The sequence below is a fragment of the Dioszegia hungarica genome, assembly GCF_025882075.1.
Source record: "Dioszegia hungarica strain PDD-24b-2 chromosome Unknown MKK02contig_7, whole genome shotgun sequence".
Classification (NCBI taxonomy): domain Eukaryota; kingdom Fungi; phylum Basidiomycota; class Tremellomycetes; order Tremellales; family Bulleribasidiaceae; genus Dioszegia; species Dioszegia hungarica.
The window spans coordinates 1,260,998-1,283,698 of NW_026515769.1; the positions used below are offsets into that span (position 1 = coordinate 1,260,998).

At 56.7% G+C, this 22,701-nt stretch overlaps 7 protein-coding genes across 7 annotated transcripts; 3 read left to right on the forward strand and 4 right to left on the reverse strand.

Moving 5' to 3' along the window:
* On the reverse strand, positions 1-1,184 carry MKK02DRAFT_32465 (uncharacterized protein; the record flags this gene model as incomplete). Its single annotated transcript, XM_053088507.1, has 8 exons — positions 1-144; positions 239-277; positions 335-439; positions 495-581; positions 632-689; positions 757-844; positions 910-1,044; positions 1,088-1,184. The coding sequence occupies 8 exons, from the start codon at positions 1,182-1,184 to the stop codon at positions 1-3; spliced, it is 753 nt and encodes a 250-aa protein (XP_052947452.1).
* A 1,288-nt stretch (positions 1,185-2,472) lies between these two features.
* On the forward strand, positions 2,473-4,777 carry MKK02DRAFT_43602 (uncharacterized protein; the record flags this gene model as incomplete). Its single annotated transcript, XM_053092516.1, has 9 exons — positions 2,473-2,668; positions 2,722-2,807; positions 2,866-2,930; positions 2,989-3,343; positions 3,391-3,514; positions 3,570-3,815; positions 3,864-4,046; positions 4,096-4,288; positions 4,351-4,777. 9 exons carry the CDS (start codon positions 2,473-2,475, stop codon positions 4,775-4,777), a joined length of 1,875 nt encoding a protein of 624 aa, XP_052947453.1.
* Positions 4,778-4,941: 164 nt separating this feature from the next.
* On the reverse strand, positions 4,942-12,289 carry MKK02DRAFT_32467 (armadillo-type protein; the record flags this gene model as incomplete). Its single annotated transcript, XM_053088508.1, has 18 exons — positions 4,942-5,288; positions 5,335-5,479; positions 5,525-5,889; positions 5,938-7,121; positions 7,174-7,451; positions 7,504-8,831; positions 8,880-9,215; positions 9,263-9,472; positions 9,528-9,717; positions 9,767-10,168; positions 10,214-10,354; positions 10,406-10,789; positions 10,825-11,563; positions 11,608-11,687; positions 11,734-11,863; positions 11,917-12,012; positions 12,058-12,167; positions 12,221-12,289. 18 exons carry the CDS (start codon positions 12,287-12,289, stop codon positions 4,942-4,944), a joined length of 6,534 nt encoding a protein of 2,177 aa, XP_052947454.1.
* Positions 12,290-12,635: 346 nt separating this feature from the next.
* On the forward strand, positions 12,636-14,983 carry MKK02DRAFT_43604 (uracil phosphoribosyltransferase-domain-containing protein; the record flags this gene model as incomplete). Its single annotated transcript, XM_053092517.1, has 12 exons — positions 12,636-12,860; positions 12,909-13,041; positions 13,094-13,131; positions 13,182-13,217; positions 13,271-13,298; positions 13,350-13,462; positions 13,512-13,664; positions 13,715-13,921; positions 13,970-14,143; positions 14,193-14,421; positions 14,466-14,913; positions 14,962-14,983. The coding sequence occupies 12 exons, from the start codon at positions 12,636-12,638 to the stop codon at positions 14,981-14,983; spliced, it is 1,806 nt and encodes a 601-aa protein (XP_052947455.1).
* A 1,028-nt stretch (positions 14,984-16,011) lies between these two features.
* On the forward strand, positions 16,012-18,451 carry MKK02DRAFT_43605 (ferric reductase like transmembrane component-domain-containing protein; the record flags this gene model as incomplete). The annotated part of the gene is made up of 5 exons (XM_053092518.1): positions 16,012-16,189; positions 16,242-16,922; positions 16,966-17,111; positions 17,157-17,230; positions 17,275-18,451. The coding sequence occupies 5 exons, from the start codon at positions 16,012-16,014 to the stop codon at positions 18,449-18,451; spliced, it is 2,256 nt and encodes a 751-aa protein (XP_052947456.1).
* A 125-nt stretch (positions 18,452-18,576) lies between these two features.
* On the reverse strand, positions 18,577-19,739 carry MKK02DRAFT_43606 (uncharacterized protein; the record flags this gene model as incomplete). The annotated part of the gene is made up of 3 exons (XM_053092519.1): positions 18,577-18,846; positions 18,913-19,309; positions 19,390-19,739. 3 exons carry the CDS (start codon positions 19,737-19,739, stop codon positions 18,577-18,579), a joined length of 1,017 nt encoding a protein of 338 aa, XP_052947457.1.
* A 192-nt stretch (positions 19,740-19,931) lies between these two features.
* MKK02DRAFT_32470 (JmjC domain-containing histone demethylation protein 1) lies at positions 19,932-22,431 on the reverse strand (the record flags this gene model as incomplete). Its single annotated transcript, XM_053088509.1, has 6 exons — positions 19,932-20,241; positions 20,285-20,835; positions 20,878-21,002; positions 21,037-21,148; positions 21,181-21,551; positions 21,585-22,431. 6 exons carry the CDS (start codon positions 22,429-22,431, stop codon positions 19,932-19,934), a joined length of 2,316 nt encoding a protein of 771 aa, XP_052947458.1.
* Positions 22,432-22,701: the final 270 nt, after the last annotated feature.

Below are 22,701 nucleotides of genomic sequence, written 5' to 3' on the forward strand. Positions count from 1 at the left end.
TCAGAAGGCGTGGTCCATCATGAGCTGTATATACAGGCGAAACAGGACGCTGCGGCTTTTGCCTCTGTAATCTAACATTCCCAATCGATTGACATCTCGGCTATCTTCATCTCCCCTCGGTTGTTTGGTGATCATCAAGGACCGCTGCGGGATCACTACTGTTGATAAGTGAATACCCCTGCCCGTCCATCTAGCAGCATCGTCAGAGTCGATCTGGAGCCTTCACGCGCTGACTCACCTCGACGCGTTTCCTTTCCTTCTCTCGCTCCTCAGCGCCCTCAGTAGATCAGCGCTACATCCAGCTGGGCTCTAATAGCAGCAATCGAAGACTCACCACTGCCCATGCGCCCGATGTCAGAATGGCGGTCATGCCCAGGAGCGAGAGCGCATTCGGAGGTCGACCAAGTACGTACGCCTGCACCAAGGCGGACAAGGGGATCTGCCTCGTCAGTCAATAGTATCTGTGTCTGGATACCACTGCGGACGAGGCTTACTTGTGAGAATGCTATCACTCCGACCGTTCCGGCAGTCTCTCTTTGCATGGCCATGAACAAGCAGATCTGCGCGAACAACCCTGAGGCCTGTTCAGGTGTCAGTCTCGACTTGATTGACTGGTTGAGGAAGCACTTACCGCTAAGAGGACCAGCTCCAGGCCAAGCCTGGGACTTGAGACCCCACCTATAGGCTCACTAGTGAATAGCACGAAGCTGTCAGGAATCAGTGGTTGATTGTCCACGATATCCTGGTGAGACTGACCAAGGGGCGACAATTATGGCGGTTATGGGATATGCTACCGTCTCGGCCATGACATCTGCGTCGATGCCAATCGCCCGGAGCACAGCCCCTAAACGGATGAGCATGCGACCCTAGACAGCGCATGGTGATCGGGCGCTGTAAATGCGAACTCACAGTCTGAAGCATCCAGTACGAGAGCAGCCAGGCAATATGAGAAACCGATGAGCCTCTTGCGTGAGTCAATGGCAGAGCGTGGATTGAACAGGAACGGCGGTTGCACGATCAGCGTGACAGCTACGATGGAGATATCTGGACTGATTAGCAGTCTCCTAGGTTGACAGCTCAGCCCCACCTGTTGCCAACTGCAATCGCCACCCGAAAGCCTCCCTCAACACAACCCAGCAGACCAAGCCTATGAGAAAAGTCTTGAAAGCGTATATCGAGGTCATCTCAGCGAGCGCGATATAGCTTAGCGAGGCATATATGCAGCAGATCCCCAAGCTGGCCAATATGGATCGAGCCCATATCAGGCACGCGGTATAAGTTGAGCTCCGCTGCGCGTCCAGCACCCCAGCTTCTTCGGAAGGCGCCTAGAAATCCGCGGAGGAACGTGTACGGATATCGAGCTGCTTGAAGCTGGATGGTTGACGCGTCGAGATATAGCCGAGGAGAAGAAGCGTTGTGACGGCCTTCAAGCTCGGTCAGCGTCGGGACATCAGGGCGACTTTCTTGTGGGAAGGTTGAAGCATTGATGGACTTCGAGATGGTTCCAAAGCAGCTCACCATGCGGTAGAATCGAACACGACCTGGAACGGGCCTGAACCAAGTCTGATACAGCTTTGAGCTGTCGTGTCCATGACCGTGAAACCGATGTTGGCGACCAAGCTGAGTGCTATGCCGCCGAAGCGACTTATCAGGCTCGACATCGCCCGCAGTATTATCAGTGTCTCGAGAGTGAACATGAGTGTGAGGATAGCATAGACTGCGCGCCGCGGGCTGCCAGAAGTAGTCTAGCGTTCGAGAAGCTAAAGTTCAAGCCGCTCCTGCCGAATCATCGACCGTGATGCGATGAGGTCAGTGTGTGTGAGTGAGTGTGTGTGAGGTGCCTGTCGCAATCAGGGCCGCAAGCTCCTCTGCCTCGCCGTCGCCTTAGCATGTACCTTTCTGCCATCACAGGTAAGGCGGCGAGATATGCGGCTCACCCGGCGGAGATGCTGCGTCTACTCACCGCTCATCTGGCCCCACTCAGCTCAAGAGTTCAACCTTCAAGCTTCAAGGGGGTGGGCATATGACTTTCGCATGCAGAGGCGCCACTTTGTCCTAGACCCCTGCCGTAATACCCCTGTGCAAAACGCGCAAAACGTTTGCAAAACGTCAGTACCACGGCCCTCACGGAGAATTGCGGCGTTACGATCCCAGAGAATTTCGGAGATCCGCCACGATGCCCGAGGGTTGTTTCAACATTTCAGCGGCAGGCAGTCGAGTCGCACAGTGAAAGGAGTAAACCTAGCTCTCTCACTCGCCATATAATCAGCTACATCGCATCCCAAAAGCTCTCGCTAGCAAGACATAGACGAGCAGTATCTCACCGTCTGACACTCCACTGTCAAATCGCTCAAAACGTTCGCCAGGACGCTGAGACCCCTCCGCCCTCTCGCCAGCCTCGTACAGCCACGCCTACCTGCCTTCAGGCCCGCGCAACCTCGCAGCCAGTCCCTGTCCTACCGCTCTCTCAGGATGGCTTCAACAGTACCGCCAATTGCGAGCGGGTCTTCCGAGATCCCGGCGCGATATGCTCTGCCAGAGTTCCCGGCGGTCGCTTCCGCCAACCCCGATAGGGAACCCATGGATGCGTTCCGCTTGGCAGTAGCCAAGCTGATCTCGGATGCATGGCAGGAGCCGCTGGAGAAGATCTTCAATGGTGTCGACACTGGTGCGTCAGCTGTTCGGTTGAGATGAGCGAGCGGTATAGCTGATGGGCATTAGGGAAGAAAGGCGTTGATCTGGCTCTTGCTGTTGTTCGGTTCAAGAAGGGAGACCTGGAGAGCTATGCTCGTCAAGTCACAGACTCTGTAAGTCACGGCTACCACGAACATCCTCCGCACAGTACAGTCGTAGCTGACATATCAGTTCCAACCCAATGCGGCGATATCCGCGGTCGTCTGGCAGAAGCCCTTCCTCAACTTTACCCTTAAGTGCGCTTTCCTGCCGCCTGAATCGTAACCTGGTGAGGCCCGTACCTGACATACGCAGTAAGGAGTCTTTCGCATACCATGTTCTTCGCCAAATCTCCTCCTCCGCCCTCGCCGCCCGTCAGAACCCGTCATCGTTCACCGAGGCCTACGGTACCGCCAACCTCTACCCCGGCAAGCACATGCTCGTCGACTTCTCCTCGCCAAATATCGCCAAGCCTTTCCATGCTGGACATCTCCGGTCGACCATCATTGGCGCGGTCATTGCCAATCTGCACGAAGCGATGGGGTGGAAGGTCACTCGCTTGAACTACCTGGGAGACTGGGGAACCCAGTATGGGTTGCTGAGTCTCGGATTCGATCAGTTTGGAGATGAAGAGAAGTTGAAGGAGAACCCTATCATGCACCTCTTTAACGTGAGTTTATCCTGCTGGATGGATAGGAAGACCGAGCTGATTCTCAGGTCTACGTCAAGATCAACCAGGCGAACACCGAGGAGAAGGCAAAGTTCAACGCTGGCGAGATCACCGATGAAGCATCAACTATACACGCGCGGGCAAAGCAGGTCTTCAAGGACATGGAGGACGGTGAGCTTACCGAAAGAAATATACCACTTCTCCGGGGATATAGCTCACCTACCAGGCGAACCAAAAGCTCTGGCACAGTGGAGCCGATTCCGCGATCTGTCCATCAAGAAGCTCGAGGAGGTCTACCGCAAACTCAACATCCACTTTGATGTCTACTGGGGAGAAAGTCAGGTCAACAAGGAGAGCATGGAGCGGGCGGTCAGGATTTGTAAGGAGAAGGGGTTGACCTGCACGGATCGCGGAGCGCTGTTGGTGGATTTGACAGAGTACAAGCTGGAGCGGGCTATCATCACCAAGGGCGGTAAGTTGGATCGCATCGAGAGAAGCGGAAATCATACCGATATAGCAGACGGTACATCAATCTATCTGACTCGAGATCTCGGAGGGGCGTTCGACAAGTGGAACAAGTACAAGTTCGACAAGCACATCTATGTCGTGCAGGCGGCTCAATCATTACACTTCAAGCAGCTGTATAAGACGCTGGAGTTGATGGGCGAGGAGTATGCCGGGCGATTCGAGCATATCTCTTTCGGTGAGCTACATATTTCTGCTCGGGCAGTAGACTCCAGCTTACCTGGCAGGTCTCGTCAACGGCATGTCGACCCGACGAGGAACAGTCAAGTTCCTCGACGATATCTTGGACGAAGCGACCGATGTCATGCACGAGCAGATGCGGAGCAACGAGGTCAAATACGCTCAGGTCGAGAACCCGGAACTCACCAGCGAGATCATCGGGTCTACTGCGGTCAAGATCCAGGACATGTCTGGTAAACGGTGAGTTATGCTTGTCGGTGCTGCGATACGCACCCTTGGTCTCGCAAAGCTGACTTCTCCAGTATCAACGACTACAACTTTGACATCCGCCGATGTACCTCCTTCGAAGGCGATTTCGGACCCTTCATCCAGTACTCGCACGTCCGTCTCTCCTCTATCGAGCGCAAAAACCCCAACGTCCCCATCGCTGCATCAGTGGACGAGATCGACCTGTCCATCCTGAACGACCCCAAGGTCAACGATATCATGTACCACCTCGCCCTGTACCCCACCGCCGTCCGGAACGCGTACACATACTCGGAACCGAGCACGCTCGTCAACTGGTGTTTCCGGATCTCGCATCTGGTTGGGTCGGCATGGGAGAGCGTCAAGGTATCGGGTGCGAGCGAGGAGGAGCAGCGGGCGCGTCTCTTCTTCTATGTCCAGATCAGGGAGGTGTTGGCGAGCGCCATGAAGTTGTTGAGTTTGACGCCGATCGAGCGGATGTAGAGCTTAGCGACCGAGTACATAGATCTACATGCACACCGTGTCCCTTACGGACGCTGCAGCTTATAATCCTTTTGCATCGCAGTATCAGATATAGAGGTCCGATACAGGATGTTATTGTACTCGTACTCTTCCTGCATTACTTCTTTCCGGAATCCGCGAAGTCCTCAGTCGACATCCCGCTCCAATGAGTTCTCCCTCCTCCCCACACTCTCCCTCAATGGCAACCCGTTCCGCTTCTCCCCACCATCAAACACCTGCGAAGTCCGCAATCCCGCCTGACCGTTCACTGGCGGGACCACCGACGCCCGGTTGTTGTTGAAGAAGAGGTTCTTATAGTCGGCCAGCTGTGCGTCTGGTGGTGCGGATCGGTCGACCGCAACTGAGGACGGACGAGGTGCTATAGACCGTCTAGCGAACGGCCGGCTCTGGGATTGGTCTGACTCGCGGCGGGATGGCGGGGAACGGGATGGTGAAGTAGGGTCTGGACCTGATCCTTGTGGTCTTGATGGGGCTGACGGTGTCAGCTGTGCCTCTCGTGTCTGGGCGGGCGAGCTTACAAGGATGGTCCTGCGATTTCCGCTGCTCCAGCATCCGTCTGACATAGGTCTGTACAGGTCCGGACGAAATCATCGAGATGGCCTGCTGTACTTCCTGCTCATGCGCACTATCGGTCCGCATGTAGAAGTACAGCGCGTCGAGTTGCTGCTTCATCAGCATCACCTCTGTTCATGGACAACCAATACTCACTTCAGGATGATTCCCATTCCGTATCAACTCCCGCATCAGCCTGGCCGCCTCGGTCTCTCCCTCACGCCTTGCCGGTGGACTGGACTCGGTACTACGTGCCGGTATCGTTGGGGTGGTAGCGGGCTGCGAAGCAGAATCGGCAGTGTGATGACTGCTCGATACGGATTTGGGACGTGATACGCGTGTGGGCGCAGCCGAGCCAGCGCGCCCTCCCTCCTCGGTCGCAGTGCCGTTCTCGCCGCCGTTCTCCTCGGTCTGGCCGGACAGGCGGAAGATGTACGAATAGACGATGGTGTTGGCCGCGTCGTCTGCAAATTCGTCCATGAGGACATCGTAGACCTCCTCTCCAGTAGCTTTGCAGTTGCCTGCTGATCAGCTCTATCACTTGCAAAGAAGACCGGAAGCAAGCTCACCAATGACCTTCTGGATGACAGTCTTGACTGATCTCAGCGGCAAGTCACCCAGCGCGATCCCCGCGGCCTGCCGTCGCCTCCATACACTCGGCCCGATCCCCGCCACAAACTCCTCCACCACCCTCAACATCGGTCCCATCGGCAAAAGCCCCGACGCGAAATCCTCCGGGAGCACCTTGGACCGTTTCCACAGGCACTTCATGACCAGATCCGCCTGTGCCTGCTCGTCCGTATGAGGCTTGACATTGCGGGTCTCAAAGTCGGCGCAGAGGGTGTAGAGGAGCCGGAACATGGTTTTGAAGATGATGAACCGGTCGGTTTGGGAAAGGATATGGATAAGGATGAGGTTGATGAACTTGGATAATTCCCGAAAGTGGCCGCCCATCAGGTCGGATTGTACGAGGTGGAGGGTAAGACAGTCGAACAGGGCGTACATGTCGTCGTATGCCAGCATTTTGAGAAGAATCTCAACTTGCGTGACGGACGACATGGTCTGCACGAGGTGCTTGACGAGCCGGAAGTAGTTGCCGTCCTGGAGATTCTCGATGGGCGAGTAGGCCCGCTCCATCTCGCCCACCAGTGTGTCGATCAGGGAGGGGACGACGTTGATGAGCGTCTCGGGCGACTCGATGATAAGGTCCTGGATCTCCTTCAATGCGTTGACGGCAAGATCGAGATCGTCTTGTCGTATATCGCTGATGAGACGGAGGAGGTTGTTGGATGATCGCCCATTTGTCGGCCGAGCCAAGGGCTGCATGGAGGGTTTGGGAATGGTGGATTCCCGCTGGACCGGTCGCGGTAAGGCCGGCATGGCTGTGGATACCGGTCGCGGGATGCCGCCGAGGGTACGAGGAGCGGGAGATGACGTCGAGGCTTTTGGTAGCCGACTTGGCGAGTCGGGCGCCCGAGCGATAGTCCGAGCCGCCGGAGAAGAGGTCTGGACCGGTGCTTCCCTTGCTAGGCGAGCGGAAGCAGCGGGACTGTCGAGCTTGGCCGCCGGTTTCCGTAGTCGAGGGGAGGCAGCGGGGATGCTGCTTTCCACGACTTTGGCTACTGCCGGTACTGGTGCACCCTTGGTCGTCGCCATGGTCGCCCGACGATTCGCTAGCATGTCTTTCGACGCATTCGGTAACGAGTCGATGACCGCATCCAAACTCTTCGATCCGCCTTGGAGCTGCAGCAGCCTACAATGTCAGCTATCGTTCCCGTCCACTGAATCGGGACATGGCAACTCACGCCATCACAGACAAAGCGGCATTCCGCGTTCCACTGTCATTCACGCACTTCGCCAGCGACTCGTAGAACCCTCTATCATCCCGCACCTTCAAGATACTCCCCCGCTTCCTATATGCCTTCTCGATCAACGCCAGTGACTCATTCTTGACCGTCTTTCCCGCCGACTTGTCTTCCAGCCCGTACTGGACTAGCAGCTGGATGATCTGCGAGCCCGCGATGATCTTGTCGAGGTTCTCGAAGATCGGCATGAGCTTTGGACTGAACTTGTTGTCGCTTAGCTAAACGGTCAGCCACGTATTTAGTAGAGGAAAAATTGTCGGCCAAGCTTACTTTGTATACCAAAGCCGGACCGAACAGCTTCGCCTCGAGATCCGAGAACCGCTCATTCAGCCGCATAAGCGTCGAAATGACGTTCCCAATCACCTCCAAACATCGATTCGCCAACTGCGTGTTATTCGACAACAGCTTGAGCGCCGCGTATTTGACCGCCAAATCGACATTGGCCATCTGCACGGCTTGCAGTACCTCCTCTGCCAGCCCGAACGACTTGGCGACCTCCGCATCGTAGAATTCCGCCATGAGTGCCAGACCCGCCATATAGTCTTCCTCCGCCCGATGATCCTTGCTGTATAGCGATTGGAGCATCTCGGGGCTTGTATGTGGTTCCATCTGAATATGGAGGTATTCGACGATATCGGCCTTGGGGGATGCCTCGAGGACCCAGCGAGTAGCATCTCGCTTGAGCCGGGAGGCGCGGGCTACGGGGTCGGAGGTGATGAAGGGGATGATGCGGGAGTTGGAGGGCCCCGCGGAGGGTGGGGGCTGGACGGACTGCGGCCTGGATACGCCGCCGGCGACCTTTGGACGAGGAATACCGGTAGGTCGCTCGTCGCTCATTGCAGACGGCGGGCGAGCGCTGGGGACGTTCGACAATGCTTTCATGGCTAGCGACCGACCGGGGGCAGGGATGGCCGAGGCTTTGGACGCGACCTTGGATGGCACAGGGCTGGAGGGACCGGCGCGACCGGCTCCGGCTCGAGGAGCAGCTGAAGACTGGGACGCCGCCGTTTTGGTCGGTGCAGCTGCTGGAGGAGGTGCTGACGAAGATGATGGTCCGCTCGCCCGAGCGTTATTGATGAGCGGAACGATAGTGGCTTTTGAAGCAGGCTTGAGCCTGCTCGTTTGCTCCATGACGAAGTCGTACCCCGCGCTCGAGACGACGAAGGGCAAGATAGCCCCAGCACCCTTCCTGACATCGCCGTTCCGGTCTTCTAGGCAGGAGATAATCGGTCCGGCGATAGACGTCAAGTCAGAAGATGGACTGGGCGGTTCCGCGACGATCCGCTCAGCAAGCCAGCCGAGGACGGACGCCCGTAGAGCCGGATTGGGTGACTCGAGCGCCATCCCGAGGCCGGCGTACATGGGGTCGAGTCCGCCCGCAGCATCCGCCATCGCGGTCAGGGTGGAGAGCGCGACGGCTCGAGTGGTGGTCTTCTGGTCTGCGCAGACGCTGGCGACCGGGGCGGTGAGCAGTCGAGCGTGCTTATCGAATGGTTGTCCCATACCCGTAGCGATCTTGCTGATAATGCCGAGCGCGAGCATCTTGACGGCAAGATTGGTATCCGCCATTGCCTTCTTGAGAACTCCGCCGATCTCGCCTGCAGTGTCAGCTCTGCTTCTATCACCGACGCCGGGGACATGCTCACCCATATTCCCCTTCAGCCTGGAATTGCTCTTGACCTCCAACAACGCATTCAATGCCTCGAACGCCTCTTTCCGAGTCTTCCACGCATCCGACCGAGAGTCCACGACCACCGTCGTCTGGTTGACCAGCTTGTCCAGGTCCACTCTCGGGATGAGGTCATCCAGCGGATCAGCACCTGCTGCGGCCTTGCCAGCTTTCCCAGCGCCACCCGTCGCCTCCTGCAGATCCGCCTGTGTCCGGGTCGGTTCCGGAGCCGTTTGCGACGCAGCCTTATCGAACTCGGAATTGATGGTGGTCAGGAGTTGAGGGTTGAGATCTTCGATGAAGCCTGATATATCTGCTTGTGTCAGCCGATCCCCGCGCGAGCTATCAAGCTGGACCCACCACCGCCGACGAATACCTTGACGGTGACCATCACCTGAGTCGCGCTCGCTCGGACAAGCGCATTCGGTGATCCCAGTGCGGTTTTGACGAAAGCGATAAGGTCGCGAAGTGGGATACCGGCGATACCGAATTCGACCAATTGCTGCTTGATCCAAGTCAACGAGTCGGCCTGAGCTTTTGGCGCTTTTTGCTTCGTCATAGACTCGTATGCTGTCGACATGTCAGCTCTGCAATGTCTACTCGCGGTGAACAACTCAGAGCTCACACTGAGCAAGCACGAAGGCCAAAGAGGTTCTCTCGGCAAAAGCAGTCATAGCCTCCCCCGCCGACTTCTTGAGCTTGAGATCGCCCAGCTTGTCCGACAATGGCCCGACAGCTAGAGCGGCGGATGTCCGGCCAAAGGTGGGGCTCTTTTCGGCCATAAGCCGCATGACATCGTAGAGCTTAGCAGAGACCTGTATGTCAGTTATCTGCTATACCACGGATGCGCAACCCATGACTCACCTGGAAATTCTTCTCTCCCCAACCCGGCGTCTTGCTCAAGAACCGGAACAACACCTCGCTGTCCACCTGATCCCCTCCTCCTTCCTCCACCCACTTGACCATCTCCTCGGCAGCTTCCAGCCGTACCTTCCACGCACCATCCGCTAATTTCGTATGATACTCGGCAGGAATCATGTCGGCTGCTTTGGCAGCTGCATCTTCGGGGGTGTAGCGGAACTTGACCGGTTCAGAAGGGGATATAGCGAGGGTTTTGGACGAGCCCGAACCACCGGCTTTAGCGGGCGCCTTCGAGGCTGCAGCGGGCGCGGCTTTGGGAGCTGCTGCTGGCGGGGCGGCTTTCCGAGGTGGAGCGGATGGAGCGGGCTTGTCCTCTGATGGAGCATGTGCAGCAGTTTTAGGTCCCTAAAGGTCAGTCTGGCCTTGGCGACTACATGGCGCAGGACTTACTCCTAGCTTTGCCATAAGTCGGGCTGGTGGGGCGCGCGCAGGTGCAGACGGTGCAAATTCGTTTAGCTCGTCCATGTTGAACTTGCCGGAGGACTTGATGGGGGGAGATGATGAGCGTGGAGCAGGAACCGCTGATACTGGCTATGATACATCAGCTGAGAACTCTTTTATCTCTCGGGGAGGTCGCCTCACCTTCTTGACAGCTGGTGCAGCCGCTTTGGGCGCAGCGGCCTTGGCTCCGCCTGCCCGGTATTTGATCTCCGCCTTCCCAAACGCCTCCTTGACTTTCCCCATCTGCAGCTCGTTCACCCCTTCAACGTATGGGTTGAACGCCCGCTCCCCCAGGATCTTCATCATCGTGCCCAGACAGTCCGCTGCGCTGGCTCGTACCGGCTCCACCGAGTCTCCTAGCAGCCCCACCAGTGCTTCTGCGATCGGCTTGACTTGCTCCTTACCTGGGGCTTCGGTGGTACTGGATAGTGATCGATGGAGGAATTTGAGCGTGCCTTCCTTGACTTGAGGGTTCTTGGATTTGAGCGAGGTGAGAACGTCTTCGACCATGTCGAACAGGGTAACCTGCCTGTCAGTCCTGATCACCCCACAGCACTCACAGTCTCGAAGACAGCATCTAACGCCTTTCCGAGCGCCTCAACAACAGTCGCCTTCCGCTCCTTCAGCCTGTCCAGCATTCCGCTCATAACGACGCCCCTGAACCGGCCAAATGGCTTGCCGAGCCCCTTGGCCAATCCCTCAATCACCTTCGCCGCCTCAATGACCACATTGACGTTCGCATCGCTCTTACACTTCGTCCCCAGTGTTTGCGCCAGAGAGCTGTACGAGTCGATATGGCCGTCCGATATCCGGGCATTTTGAGGAGCTCCCAGTACCTTGTTGACCTCCTCGAGCACCTCCAGCCGATCCTTCCATTTCGTGGACGATAGCCGTTCGTCCAGATCCGCGGGAAAGAGCTTGGAAACGTCGACCGGATCTAGCAGATCTCGTGCGTCGATAGGAGCAGCTATTTCCTCCGCCATATCCTCTCCACCTTCGTCCGCTTGTCCCGCCGCGGCCTCCCGCTCCCGTTGCGCTTTCCGGGTAAACCTCGTCGGCCGCCCAGTCCCCGCTCCCTTCCCTTCTGCATCCAGCGCGTCAAAGCTCTTTTGCAGCTCCGAGACCTGGACAGGTTTAAGTTCCGCCAATGATGGCTGGAGGGCGGCGCCGAGGTAGGTGTAGAGGGCGATGACGAGGGCGGATCCTTCCGCTCGGACAGTCTTGTCGGAGTGACCGAAGACTTTGGGAATGACTTTGAGGAGGGGTTTGATGTTGCCGATGGCGGACGTTCCGAAAGATCTACAAGGTCAGCCAAAGGATAATATACAGATCAGTCTACCCACTCTACCAGTTCCTTCAGACAACCGATACATCCAGCGACGATCTTCGGCTGCTTGGCGTCGATTCCAGGTAGTAGATCACCCTACGTGTCAGCTATAGATTCCCACTACACAGGCCTTTTAGCTCACCAGAACCCCTTCACCGGTGTTCTCCACCTCGACGAACATCCCGCATAGCTCAGTCGCCTTCTTCCTCGTTCCAGCTCGAGGCGCACCGAGAGCCTTTTCGACAAGAGCAGGCACAACATCTCCGCGGCATCTATGAGTCAGCTCCAAGGTCTCGCAGGCGACAAAGAACAGCACAGAACTTACTTCGAACTGCTCTCTCCGCTGTATTGCGCGATGGCCAGAACCGCCTCAATCCCCTTTTCTTGCGCTACAGCATTCGCATCGGTGACCCACTTCTTTCTGAGCTATCAGTACTGGTCAGAGCTGAGGCCGCAGCGAACTGACAGTAATGGTCCATCGGATGTGTATGCGCGAAAGAAGGGGTCGGCATCTGAAGCTGTCTTTGCAGATTTGGCGATGACATCGGTATACGCTGATAATCTGGCTTTCCAATTCTGATGGATCAGCTGTTACTCGCCCAAAGCCGTGTCTGGATGCTACAGCCTACCTTGTGTTGACTCCGATCTACCAAGGGGATCTGAGAGAAGTCTTCTTCCTGAGGTGGCTCGCCGTCCATTATCTCCCAAAACGGAGCCTTATCCCCTAGTATTCGGGAGCAACTCCACAAGCGAGAAGGCTCGGCTAGTGATGTGGCGAGGTAGTGTCACACTACCGACTGGGCAAAGCACTTTATAGCGAGGAATGTGTGAAAGGTAGGTATATGGTTATTGTTGACACGCCTGTCAGCCAACCTTTTTGCGCGTGCCTCCACCCGCGCCGCTTGGACGCGCCGCGCGCACGGGAAAATTAGGTTCCGTCATCTGAAACCATCGGAGATTACCGCTTTGGCTCGGGTCAACCTTATCCTGCGCGAACTTGGCTCTGGCCAGCTCTGCTTATGTCCCATATCTACCTTGTGCACTATGTCCCTCCTATTAGCGCCCGTCGGAGCGGACGAAGAGATAAAGCACTCCGAAAATGCGCCGGGACCATCGAAGCCTCGCGCTCCGGGAAGGGCTCCTGCGGGCTCGACAAGGGGTACCAACATGGTCATGGCCAGTCATGGGCGGTCGCCGTGGTACGACCCGGATGGGAAGAATGTGGATGCCTATGTCATCGGTATAGCAGGAGGGTCTGCTTCGGGAAAGGTTAGCTATCTGACCGTCAGGCCAGCTTCGCACAGGCTCACACTGTAGACATCCGTGGCTCGAGCAATCCTCTCGGCCCTGAACTTTATCCCTACCGTCCTTATCCTCTCCCAAGATGCCTTTTACAAGCACCATACGCAAGAGGAGATAGATCTTGCATTCAAGAGTGACCTAGATCTGGGTATGTCTGCTGCTCGGACCATCACCTCATGAATTTAGGCTAAAGTCTTCAGACCATCCGGATGCGATAGACGTACCGCTGTTCGAAAAGGTACAGCTTGGTCTACGCCAGACTATGGAAGATTCTTGCTTACCAGCTAGTGTCTTCGAGATCTGAGACTCGGCAAAGCGACTGAAGTATGTGTTACCTGAGGCCTCATGACAGAGCTCAGACCTAAGCTGACGGGCAGATACCGGTATACTCTTTCGTACATCACCGTGAGGCATACCCCTCGCGTCGACTGCCGTCACTCATATGCTGATAGTCAGAGCGTATGCCAGAGAAGAAGCACCTGTACGGAGCAAGTGTCATCATCGTCGAGGGTATCATGGCGTTGCAATCCCCCGAGATGCGGGCGCTGTATGACCTGAAGGTCTTCGTCGTAAGTCTGTGGGTGATATCACCATGCGTGCGTGTCGCTAACGAGCAAGAACTGTGATTCAGATCTCATGCTTGCTCGACGGATCAAGCGGGATATCAAGGAAAGAGGGCGAGATGTCGATGGCGTGCTCGATCAATATCTCCGCTTTGTCAAGAACAGCTACGACAACTTTGTCCAGCCGTCGTCTCGGCATGCTGATATCGTGAGTTATGCTCGCGACCATTCTGAGCTGTACAAGCTGACAAACTTTAGATTGTACCTGGATCGTCCAATCACCTCGCTATCGAATTACTAGTCACCCACGTAAAGCGGCAGCTCGATTCCCGCTCATTGCGGTTCCGAAAACTTCTGGCGAATATGGAAGAACACGATGTCAACGGGAAAAGCGTGACGGGTCAGCGTACACCATCGGCAGACGATCACACTCTGATACTTCTGGAGCAAACCAACCAGCTCAGGGTGGGTCAATGCCTTATCTGGTTGCCGTCGGGCAAGCTGACACACTAGGGTATCATCACCATCCTTCGCGACCGAAACACGGAACGAGGCGACTTTATCTTTTACGCCGACCGTCTATCTACCCTCATCGTCGAAAAGGCTTTGACATTGATACCATACCAGCCTAAAACTGTCAATACCCCCTTGAACCTGAAATATGAAGGAGTAGAGGTGAAGGAAAAGGTAAGTCCTGTGTCTTACCTACGATGATACAGATGGCTGATCGCTCTAGAATCTTATCGGAGTATCGATCTTGCGGTCTGGCGGTCCATTCGTCCACGGTCTCCGTCGAGTCATCCGGGACGTTCCTGTTGGCGCCATGCTTATCCAATCTGATCCGAAAACTGGCGAACCGCTTCTTCTTCGCGTGGATTTACCGCAAAGCGTCAAGTCGGCGGAGACCAGCAAAGACGCCAGAGTCCTTCTCCTTGATAGTCAAATGGGTACCGGGGCTGCAGCAAGTGAGCCTCTAACCCACCAGAATCTCGGCAGAGCTGACAAGCAGTGATGGCCATCAAGGTCCTCCTCGACCACGGCGTCCCACAAGACAACATCATCTTCCTCACATTCCTCATCTCCCGTCGCGGCCGATATGCCGTACATCACGCCTTCCCCCAAGTCCGAATAATCACTGCAGCAATCGACGACGGTCTGCGGGAAATGCACCTCCCGCTCACGTCGGTCGTCATGGGCGAAGCGGCCGGCGATGCCGATTTCGCCGTGCGGCTCGTGGATGACACGGAGGATATTGAGGATGATGGACTGGCTGAGAACGGCAGGGAGGACTGGCGGGAGGGTGTGGAGGGATTGAAGACTGATGGGAAGGGAGCGGGTGACGGGTTCAAGATGCCTGAAAGGAGGACCGAGGAGTTGAGGTTCTCGAGGTCGAAGAAGGGCGAGGAGCGGAAGGAGAAGCGTGCTTGGGTGGTCACTCCTGGCTTTGGGCATATTGGGTACGTCAGACTTGTCTATGTTCAGTCTGAGAAAGCTGAACCCTGCAGCGATCGATACTACACATCCTGATGGTCTTACGGCATGCGTTTCAGAAGGTTTCAAATTATCTGTGGCCTCTTTCTTTGTCGAGACAGCCCAGTGCGAGGGGTTGTTAGCAGCTGTACCTAGAGATAGAGCATACTAGTGTTGCAGTAGTGTCATTCCCACCCCACCCATGTCGATTTTGTCTTCGTTCACATGGATTTCATTGTCGAGTACATCTCCTGTGCCAAGCCAGGCGCGTCACAGGTGAGATCTAGACGCGTTCAATTTTGGCTGTGCGTCCGACCTGCTATCTTGCTGCACAAGGGCCATTACATTCAGTCGATCCCAAAGGACCGCTGCCTTCGCTGGCCGACCGTAACCTCCTGTAAGGCGGTGCCTGTAGTGGGCCTCGCGGCCCGCGGACCATGCATCCAGGATTATCCAGGGCGAGTTCAGACAGGGTGGCCACGAAAGTCTCGTAATCCGCCAGCTCCTTCGCGTGCCCAAAATCTCCTTCGACAGTTGCGCCCGACGTTTGGCATCTCTCTCTATCCTCGGCGTCTTCGGAGCTTGGGCCTCCTGTCGATCATCTTCCCCCTCTGCTTGGCTCCCCTTTGGTCGTGATCGACCACCTTCTCATAGACTTTGCGCGTCGTCAAAGCCCCAAAATTGCGAGGAGGTAAGTCGCGTTTCAGGTTCAAAGAGGGCCTTTCCGCATGCGCATGGATTTGCCGCCCTGGCTCCACGGACCACATCCCTTGTCATGCGCTCCCTCGGCCGTATCTCATATCTCATACATGTAGGAGCTGCTGACGACTCTAGTGTAGCCCTAGTCCCGTTCCCCAATTGTCCCTCTCCCTCTTTCACCTTGACGACCAACTGGATACACACGCTCATTTACCCCGCGCCCTGTAACGCTATTCGACCTCGGCAGACTTCGGCAACGTTGAACGTTCATCGTTCGGAAGCACACATCGAACTTGGACCCTCCCTTTGTGCATGGTGCATCGACTGGGTCGATCACCACAACACTACACACTCTTTACATATCGCCACTCCTCTCAGACGGCGCCATGCCGGTCATGGTAGACCCCGATACGGGCCGCCTGCTCGTCCAGGCCGGTACCGCTTTGCCCCTCGCCACTGACGCTGTGCACTTGGCAGTGGGCAGTCCCTTGTCCACAATCAGCTCCAGCATGAACTCGACTACGATATCCGACACGATATCCGAGGACCAAGTTCAGCTCAGCCGTGAGTTATTGTTCGTGCTGGCATATATACGGCGCAAAGCTGACTTGGACAGGAGCCACCTCTGGCTTCTTCGTCCTCGCTCTCGGCGGTCTACTATTCGTCGTGATGATTCTCGCATACAATCGCTTCATGGCGCGCCTTCTCGCCTCGACGCAGAAGTTTGCTCCGTCACAAGCGCGAGCAAAGAAGTTGGGACTGAGCGGGCAGGGAAGGGTTCTGGGCGGAGGAGACCTGTTGAGCGGCTGGATATTGCGGAAAGGAACGCCGCCACCAGTGCACGCTCCTCAAGACCCCTTTGCCGACATTCCGCTCGGTGCCCCTACTCCAGCTGCGCCGGTCCTCTTCCCTCCGCCACACCTAGTCCCCCTCATTCACCACCTCCCCTTCGCGCAAACTTTCCAATACGCTCCCTTCAGCCGCTTCCCGATCTACCTACGGTCATCTATCACTGTCGCCCGTCTATACCCGGTGTTTTGCTACCTCGCGCTCGTCGGCGTCGCGCTCTGCTGGCACTCGGATCTCGGACCCGTCAGGTCGGCCGATGGGGTCGGGCGGGACTTTGCAAGGACAGGGAATATGGCGGCAGCGCAGATCCCGGTCGTGATCGCTTTGGGCGTCAAAGGCAACATGGTTGGACTGGCGATGGGTGTGGGGTATGAGAAGCTGCAAATACTGCACAAGCTGGCGGGAAGGTTGATCTTCATCTGCTCAACGATCCATGTTGGGTACTTCAGTGAGTCTTGACTCTTTATGGTGAGACCTGGGCTGATTGGCAGTGTATACTTGGTCAAAGGAGGGAACGCTCAGACAAGAGCTAGGGGAGACAGATATGCTGCTGGGATCATTGGGCTATTGGGCCCTAGTGTTGCTGGTAGCAAGCTCGGTCCCCGTCGTGAGACGCCTGGCGCATGGGCTCTTCAAGGTGAGTACTCAACAATCGCGATGCGACATGAAGCTGACCCGGCAGATCTGCCATATCGTCGGCATTATAGGTTTCTTAGCGGGCACAGCCATGCATGCTCCCCCTTGTTTGCCATATTGGTGAGTCGTGCTGCATTCCACATGGGGTAGTATCTGATCAACAGTATCGCCGCCATCATCATTTACGCTATCTCCATGATTCAGACCGCTACCAAGACACGGATAGCGCACGCCGAACTCCTTACTGTGCCCTCGTCCGGAATGACAGGCATCTTCATCCCCACCCTTCGCACCGGCTGGCGTCCGGGTCAACACGTCCGGATCCGCATCCCAGCTATCGGGATCAGGCAGGGCTGGGAGTCACATCCCTTTACCGTCTCGTCTGCTCCGGATGGAGAAGGCTTGGTCCTGCTTTGCAAGAAGCTAGGGGATTGGACCACCGCGCTATACGACCTGGCAGCTGGGGGTGTCCTCTCGCCCGATGGAGAGGGTCACCAGCGGGAAGTCTCGGTCATCATTGACGGTCCATACGGCGGTATCGGAAACACCATGCTCGCTTCCTTCTCCTCAGTCCTGCTCACCGCTGGCGGAGCCGGTATCTCGCACGCCCTCTCGGTCGCCCATGACCTCATGAAGAAGGCGCCATCGGGTTGTGTCCGAGCTAGGACGATCGATCTAGTATGGATCGTCCGAAGCGAGGAGACCGCACGAGGGGTCCTTCCCACCCTCCTTGACCTCGTCAATGACGCCAAGGCCCACGAGACCTTCTGCATAGAAGGTCAGCGGAAGGGCCGTATCGTCCCCCAGCCCACCGGTCTCCGCATCCACATCTTTGTCTCCCGCTGTCCGATCAGCTCTCCCCTCACCCTCCTCTCCAACCCCTTTGCGGATCCCTCAATCTCGCCCCAATACTCGGTGCCCATCTTCGACAATGCCGATCTCGCCAAAGATCCCAAATCGCGATCGCGGCCCGGCTTGGCCCGTCAACCTACGGAATCGGAGAAAATCATGCAGACCTACGTTCTCCGGTCTGCATCATCCGCATCTACCGCGACATGCTCCACCCTCGGCTCCATCGCATCCATCAGGCGCACTAGCCCGGTCTCGTGCATCAACGCCAATCCCGGTCGGCCAAATTGGGAAGTCCTGCTGGATGGTCTGGCGGAGGAGACGATAAGGAGAGCGATGAAGGCCAAGCACGAGGCGAGTGGGATCTGCGTGACGAGTTGCGGGCCGCATGGGCTGGTCGATGGCGTGAGGGACGCAGTAAGAGGGATGAAGGGGTGGAAGAGGAGACAGGTCGGAGGAGTGGAATTTGAGGAGGAGCACTTTGCTTTCTGAGGGAACTGCTTGATGCAGCTCCTACATACTATAGATCACCGTTGTACCCATATAATGTCTATATCATGCCAGTACCATCATGCCAGTACCATCATGCCGCTGTGTCCTGTCCCGCCTAGAGATATCTACCGCTCTTCCACCTCCTCTATTGGTTCTTCCTCCTCATCGGTCTCTGCATTGTACATATCCTCCTCGTTCATGGCCTCCTCCGCCTCTACACTGTCCGGAACAACGTCCCGCTTCTCTGCCTTCTCCAGCGCTGCTCGAGCCGCACGTCGCTTTTTGTTCGGCCGTGCTCGACCTTCCCCCTTCTTCGACTGTTTCGGTTGTACCGCGGGAGTGGTCGGCTCGAGCGATGGCTTGGGCCCGATGTAGATGTCTATCTTCATAGACGACTGTGTCGCATTAGCTGGAGCTCACTGTGCGACTACCGTCTGGAGGACTCAGGGAGGTGGACTCACTGTCAACCGGACCTTCCTGATGGGTGCAGCAGCCTCTACAGACCCTATACCCGCCAACCAAGACGGGATATCCGCACCCTCAGCTTCCTCATCCTCTACAGTCTCTACTGCTTCGGCAGTACTAGGGACCGATGCTCCGACCATGGAAACATCCTCCCCTTCTTTGCCCTCCGCAGCCTTCTTTGCCTTCTTCACACCCCGCTGGGGCAGCTTGGCGATGGGCCTCGCAGGATCTTCCGGCTCGATATGATCTACGCACTCCTCGGTACCAGTGTGGATCTCATACCACAGCCCTCGGGGGCCGCGAGGGTATGGCAGAGTGTCGAGGACCGCATGGAGGAGGAGGAGACAGTGGGGGATGGCGGCGCCCAGGGAGTGCAAAGTGAGGTGTGTATACCTAGATCATCAGCTAGGGGCTCCGAACCACATTCGTTTCATATACAGCGACCTGTTTGCACAGTCGATGCCGGGACTAACCCTTCATCAACGACCAAGCTCCGACATCTGCCCATCAAAGCCCCCAGCCCCGTCTTGCGCGTCACAAAGATGACCTCCTTCCCGAAACCCCGCTTCGTCGAGTCTGTCCGTCTTGCAGCAGCACCCTGAAGTACCTTGATGGGTAGATGTGGGTGTGTGGTCGTGGTGCCGCCGGGTCGAGAGGGATGAGCGGGGGCAGGAGGGAGTGGAGGTGGTCGGGTGATTTTGGGATGTCGAGGGTGATCTGGGTGTGCCGAGCGGGGTTTACGCGTTGGCTTGGGCTGGAGAGGGGCTACAGGGCGCTTGGGAAGGTGCGAGGGGCCTGCTATTGCCTGATTATTGGCGTCCATGGCGGGAAAGTGACCAAGAAGATGAAAGATGCAGGTGAAAGTGGATTTCGAAATATTTGGCAGGTTGACTTGACTGGACCGGTTGACGACTGACAATCTGGTCAGACCCCTCCTGTTTGCCTGTCTGGGCCTGCATGCTACTACAACTTGGACAGGTGAAAATGACTAGAGGTACGATGACTGCGAAGCAGATTACTCAGTCTGCATTGCCTCCGCTTGCGCTACAGCTGGGACAGCTGGGGGTTCCGCTCCTTCTTCGTCTTTCACTCCCTTCGCCTCGTTTCCCCAGATATACCTTCGCTCCGTGAGTATCACCTCCTTCTCCTCTATTACCGTCTTGTCCCCCACAAGCCCGTACTGGCGCTTCATCGTCTGCCGGAATGTCTCCGTGGTGATATGTACGGGCTCGACTTCTCCAGGAGTGCCATCTTGAGCAGGACGAGGTGCGAAGCTATGGACTTCCCCAGTCTCCACCGGGTAGGAGGTAGCGGGATCCCACGGTCTGTTTGGTCAGCACTGATAATTCACCCTCGTGGAAGGCTTACCTCGATCTAAATCCAGTCGTTCGAGCAGCCCGAGCCGTCGTCTTATCCTCCATCGTCCGCCTCTTCGTTGGCACTTTGACCTCCTTGACTTCCACCTGTACCTCCTTCTTCACAGGAACAGTACGTTCACCCTCCGGTACCTCCCTTTCGACTCGCCACTTTAGCTCCCTCGCCAGACCCGGCGCGTCCCGCACCACATCCCCCGGAATTCGCTCGTGTACCAACTTCTTCTTCTTGTCCTCCGCCTCGCCATCATCCAGGATGTCGATTTGACTTTGCAGGAAGTCGGCCAGGACGACTAGTCCCCGCAGAACGACAATATGCGGTGGGGAGAGAGGGTTTGCGGGAGGTTTCGCTCTGTATGCCCGGAGCTGGCGGAGATCCGCACAGTACCGCTCGGCGACGTACCATACCATCTTGTCGAGGAAGGGGAACCGGAAGCGCTGCGGGACCTTGGTGTCGATTTCGATCTGACGCAGGCGCAGCTGGGTGGGGATGCTGTAGGAGTGTAGGAAGTTGCCGCCAAATACGATAGTATTGACCGGTGTGTACTGCTTGTCAGCTTTGTCAGGGTGGAAGATGGAGCTTCTCACGACAGCGTGGATGTAGCCTGCAGGAATGATCATAGTATCCCCAGCCACCAGTGTGCACTTCTCAACACCGCCCTCGCACAGATCGCCGAGCCATTTCGTCTGCTGCATGTCGGCGTCGCCAGACCCTGAAGGTCAGCTCCCCCCAGACGCGCCACTCACACTGCGCATACATCTTCAGATTGTGTTCTGTCGGCTTGATGAAGTAGAACACCTTGGAGCCGGTGTGGATCGAATAATAGACCGAGCTGGCGGCAAAGTCGACATGCCAATCCTGTCATCAGCCCAGCCATGGCTATTACTCACAGTCCACGATCCCTTGATCCCCATAAGGCAGTAGAGCTGGACCTTTGGCCACTTTGCGCCCGCCTTTGCCTTGTCCTGCACCCATCCATCCCCATCTTGGGTAAGAAGTGATCCGTCCTTCTCCGGCCCACCCTCCTTTTGCGCAGCAGCGATCGCCTTCTTCCTCCCGCCTTCAAAGTGCCAGTAGTTGTCCACCCAGTCGATCTCTCGTACGATTCGAGGGGGCGTGACCTTCTTCGCCAGCGGTGTACCCGTGATCTCGAGGGAGATGATATTGTACACCTTGCCGTTCCAGTCGGCTTCCGAGGACGCCTTGAAGTATTCCGCCCATTTGCCGAGGTTCCACTGTGACGAAGTTTGAGATGCAACATCTGCTGTCAGCTCAGCGGCAGCTCATGACATACCAATGACATCGACGGTGTGATTCCGACCCAGCTGCTCCGCCACATCGCTGACGGTCAGATTTGCGTCTGGCAGCTTCCCTCCCATCCCCTCTATCCCGCCCTGCTCCGGCCGCACGATCATCGGCCGCCTATCTGGTCCATAGAAGGTCATAGGAGAGACTGCGCCAACTGCGTCCGACTCCAGCCAATCCTTGGACATTAACTCCCCCGAGACCTGAGGAAAGTCCCCAATTCGTATATCCGCCCCGTACTTCTCCGGCTCTTGGATGAGCTTGAGCCAATTTCCCGTTGGTGTAGGTATACCATGGTTCCACGCGTGGTAGTCCGGCGCATTCTCCGCCGCCTTCCGCTTCGGCCGGGCATTCTCATCGCCCGGCTGGCTCGAGGATAGCCGAGGCCGCTTGGATGGGGCCGGACTCTGGCTTGCGTGGGGAGAGCGACCCTTGGCCTTCTTCACCGAGGGAGCGCCAGGCTTGGGGGGACAGCCCGACTTGACGGTAGCCTTGAAGGGATGACGAGGTGGACGTGGGTTCTCCGGCGAGACCGAAAAGTCTAGGCAGGTCCGGCAATACCACTTGTCGATCCAGGCGGTCCAATTTGTCCATGCCCCCTGATGATCGCCCAGAGATGCCATGACCACATCCGGGATAGTGGATCGATGGGTCTCCGAGCCTTGGACCAGGCAGGTCGAGTGGTACCAGGTCTCGCATTTGGAGCACGCGATCCAGTAGAGCTCGTCGTTGTTGTCGTCGAGAGGAGCGCCGTCGCCGACGGGCTTGTTCCGAGTCGGTGGACCGCTGGCGGGGCATATTGGGCAGCGCTCTGCGTCTGTCTGTGTCTCGGCCATGATGGTGTTATTGTGGGTTGTGCAGGATGGATCGCAGGACCGATGTTGTTGTGGATTTCCGGCTTATCGGCTTCAGCCAAGATAATGGTGCCCCACACCGGCCCTTGGTAAATAATACCACGTCACCCACATTCGTAAAGTGGGGAGGGTGGGGGTGCTCTGAAGCGCGTACGTTCAGTCAATCGGAGATAGTACTGTACCTCGCAGGTTGCCCTGTATAGTGCATGTTCTACTTGGTATCGCATTGGTGGGGATATGCCAAGAACAGCC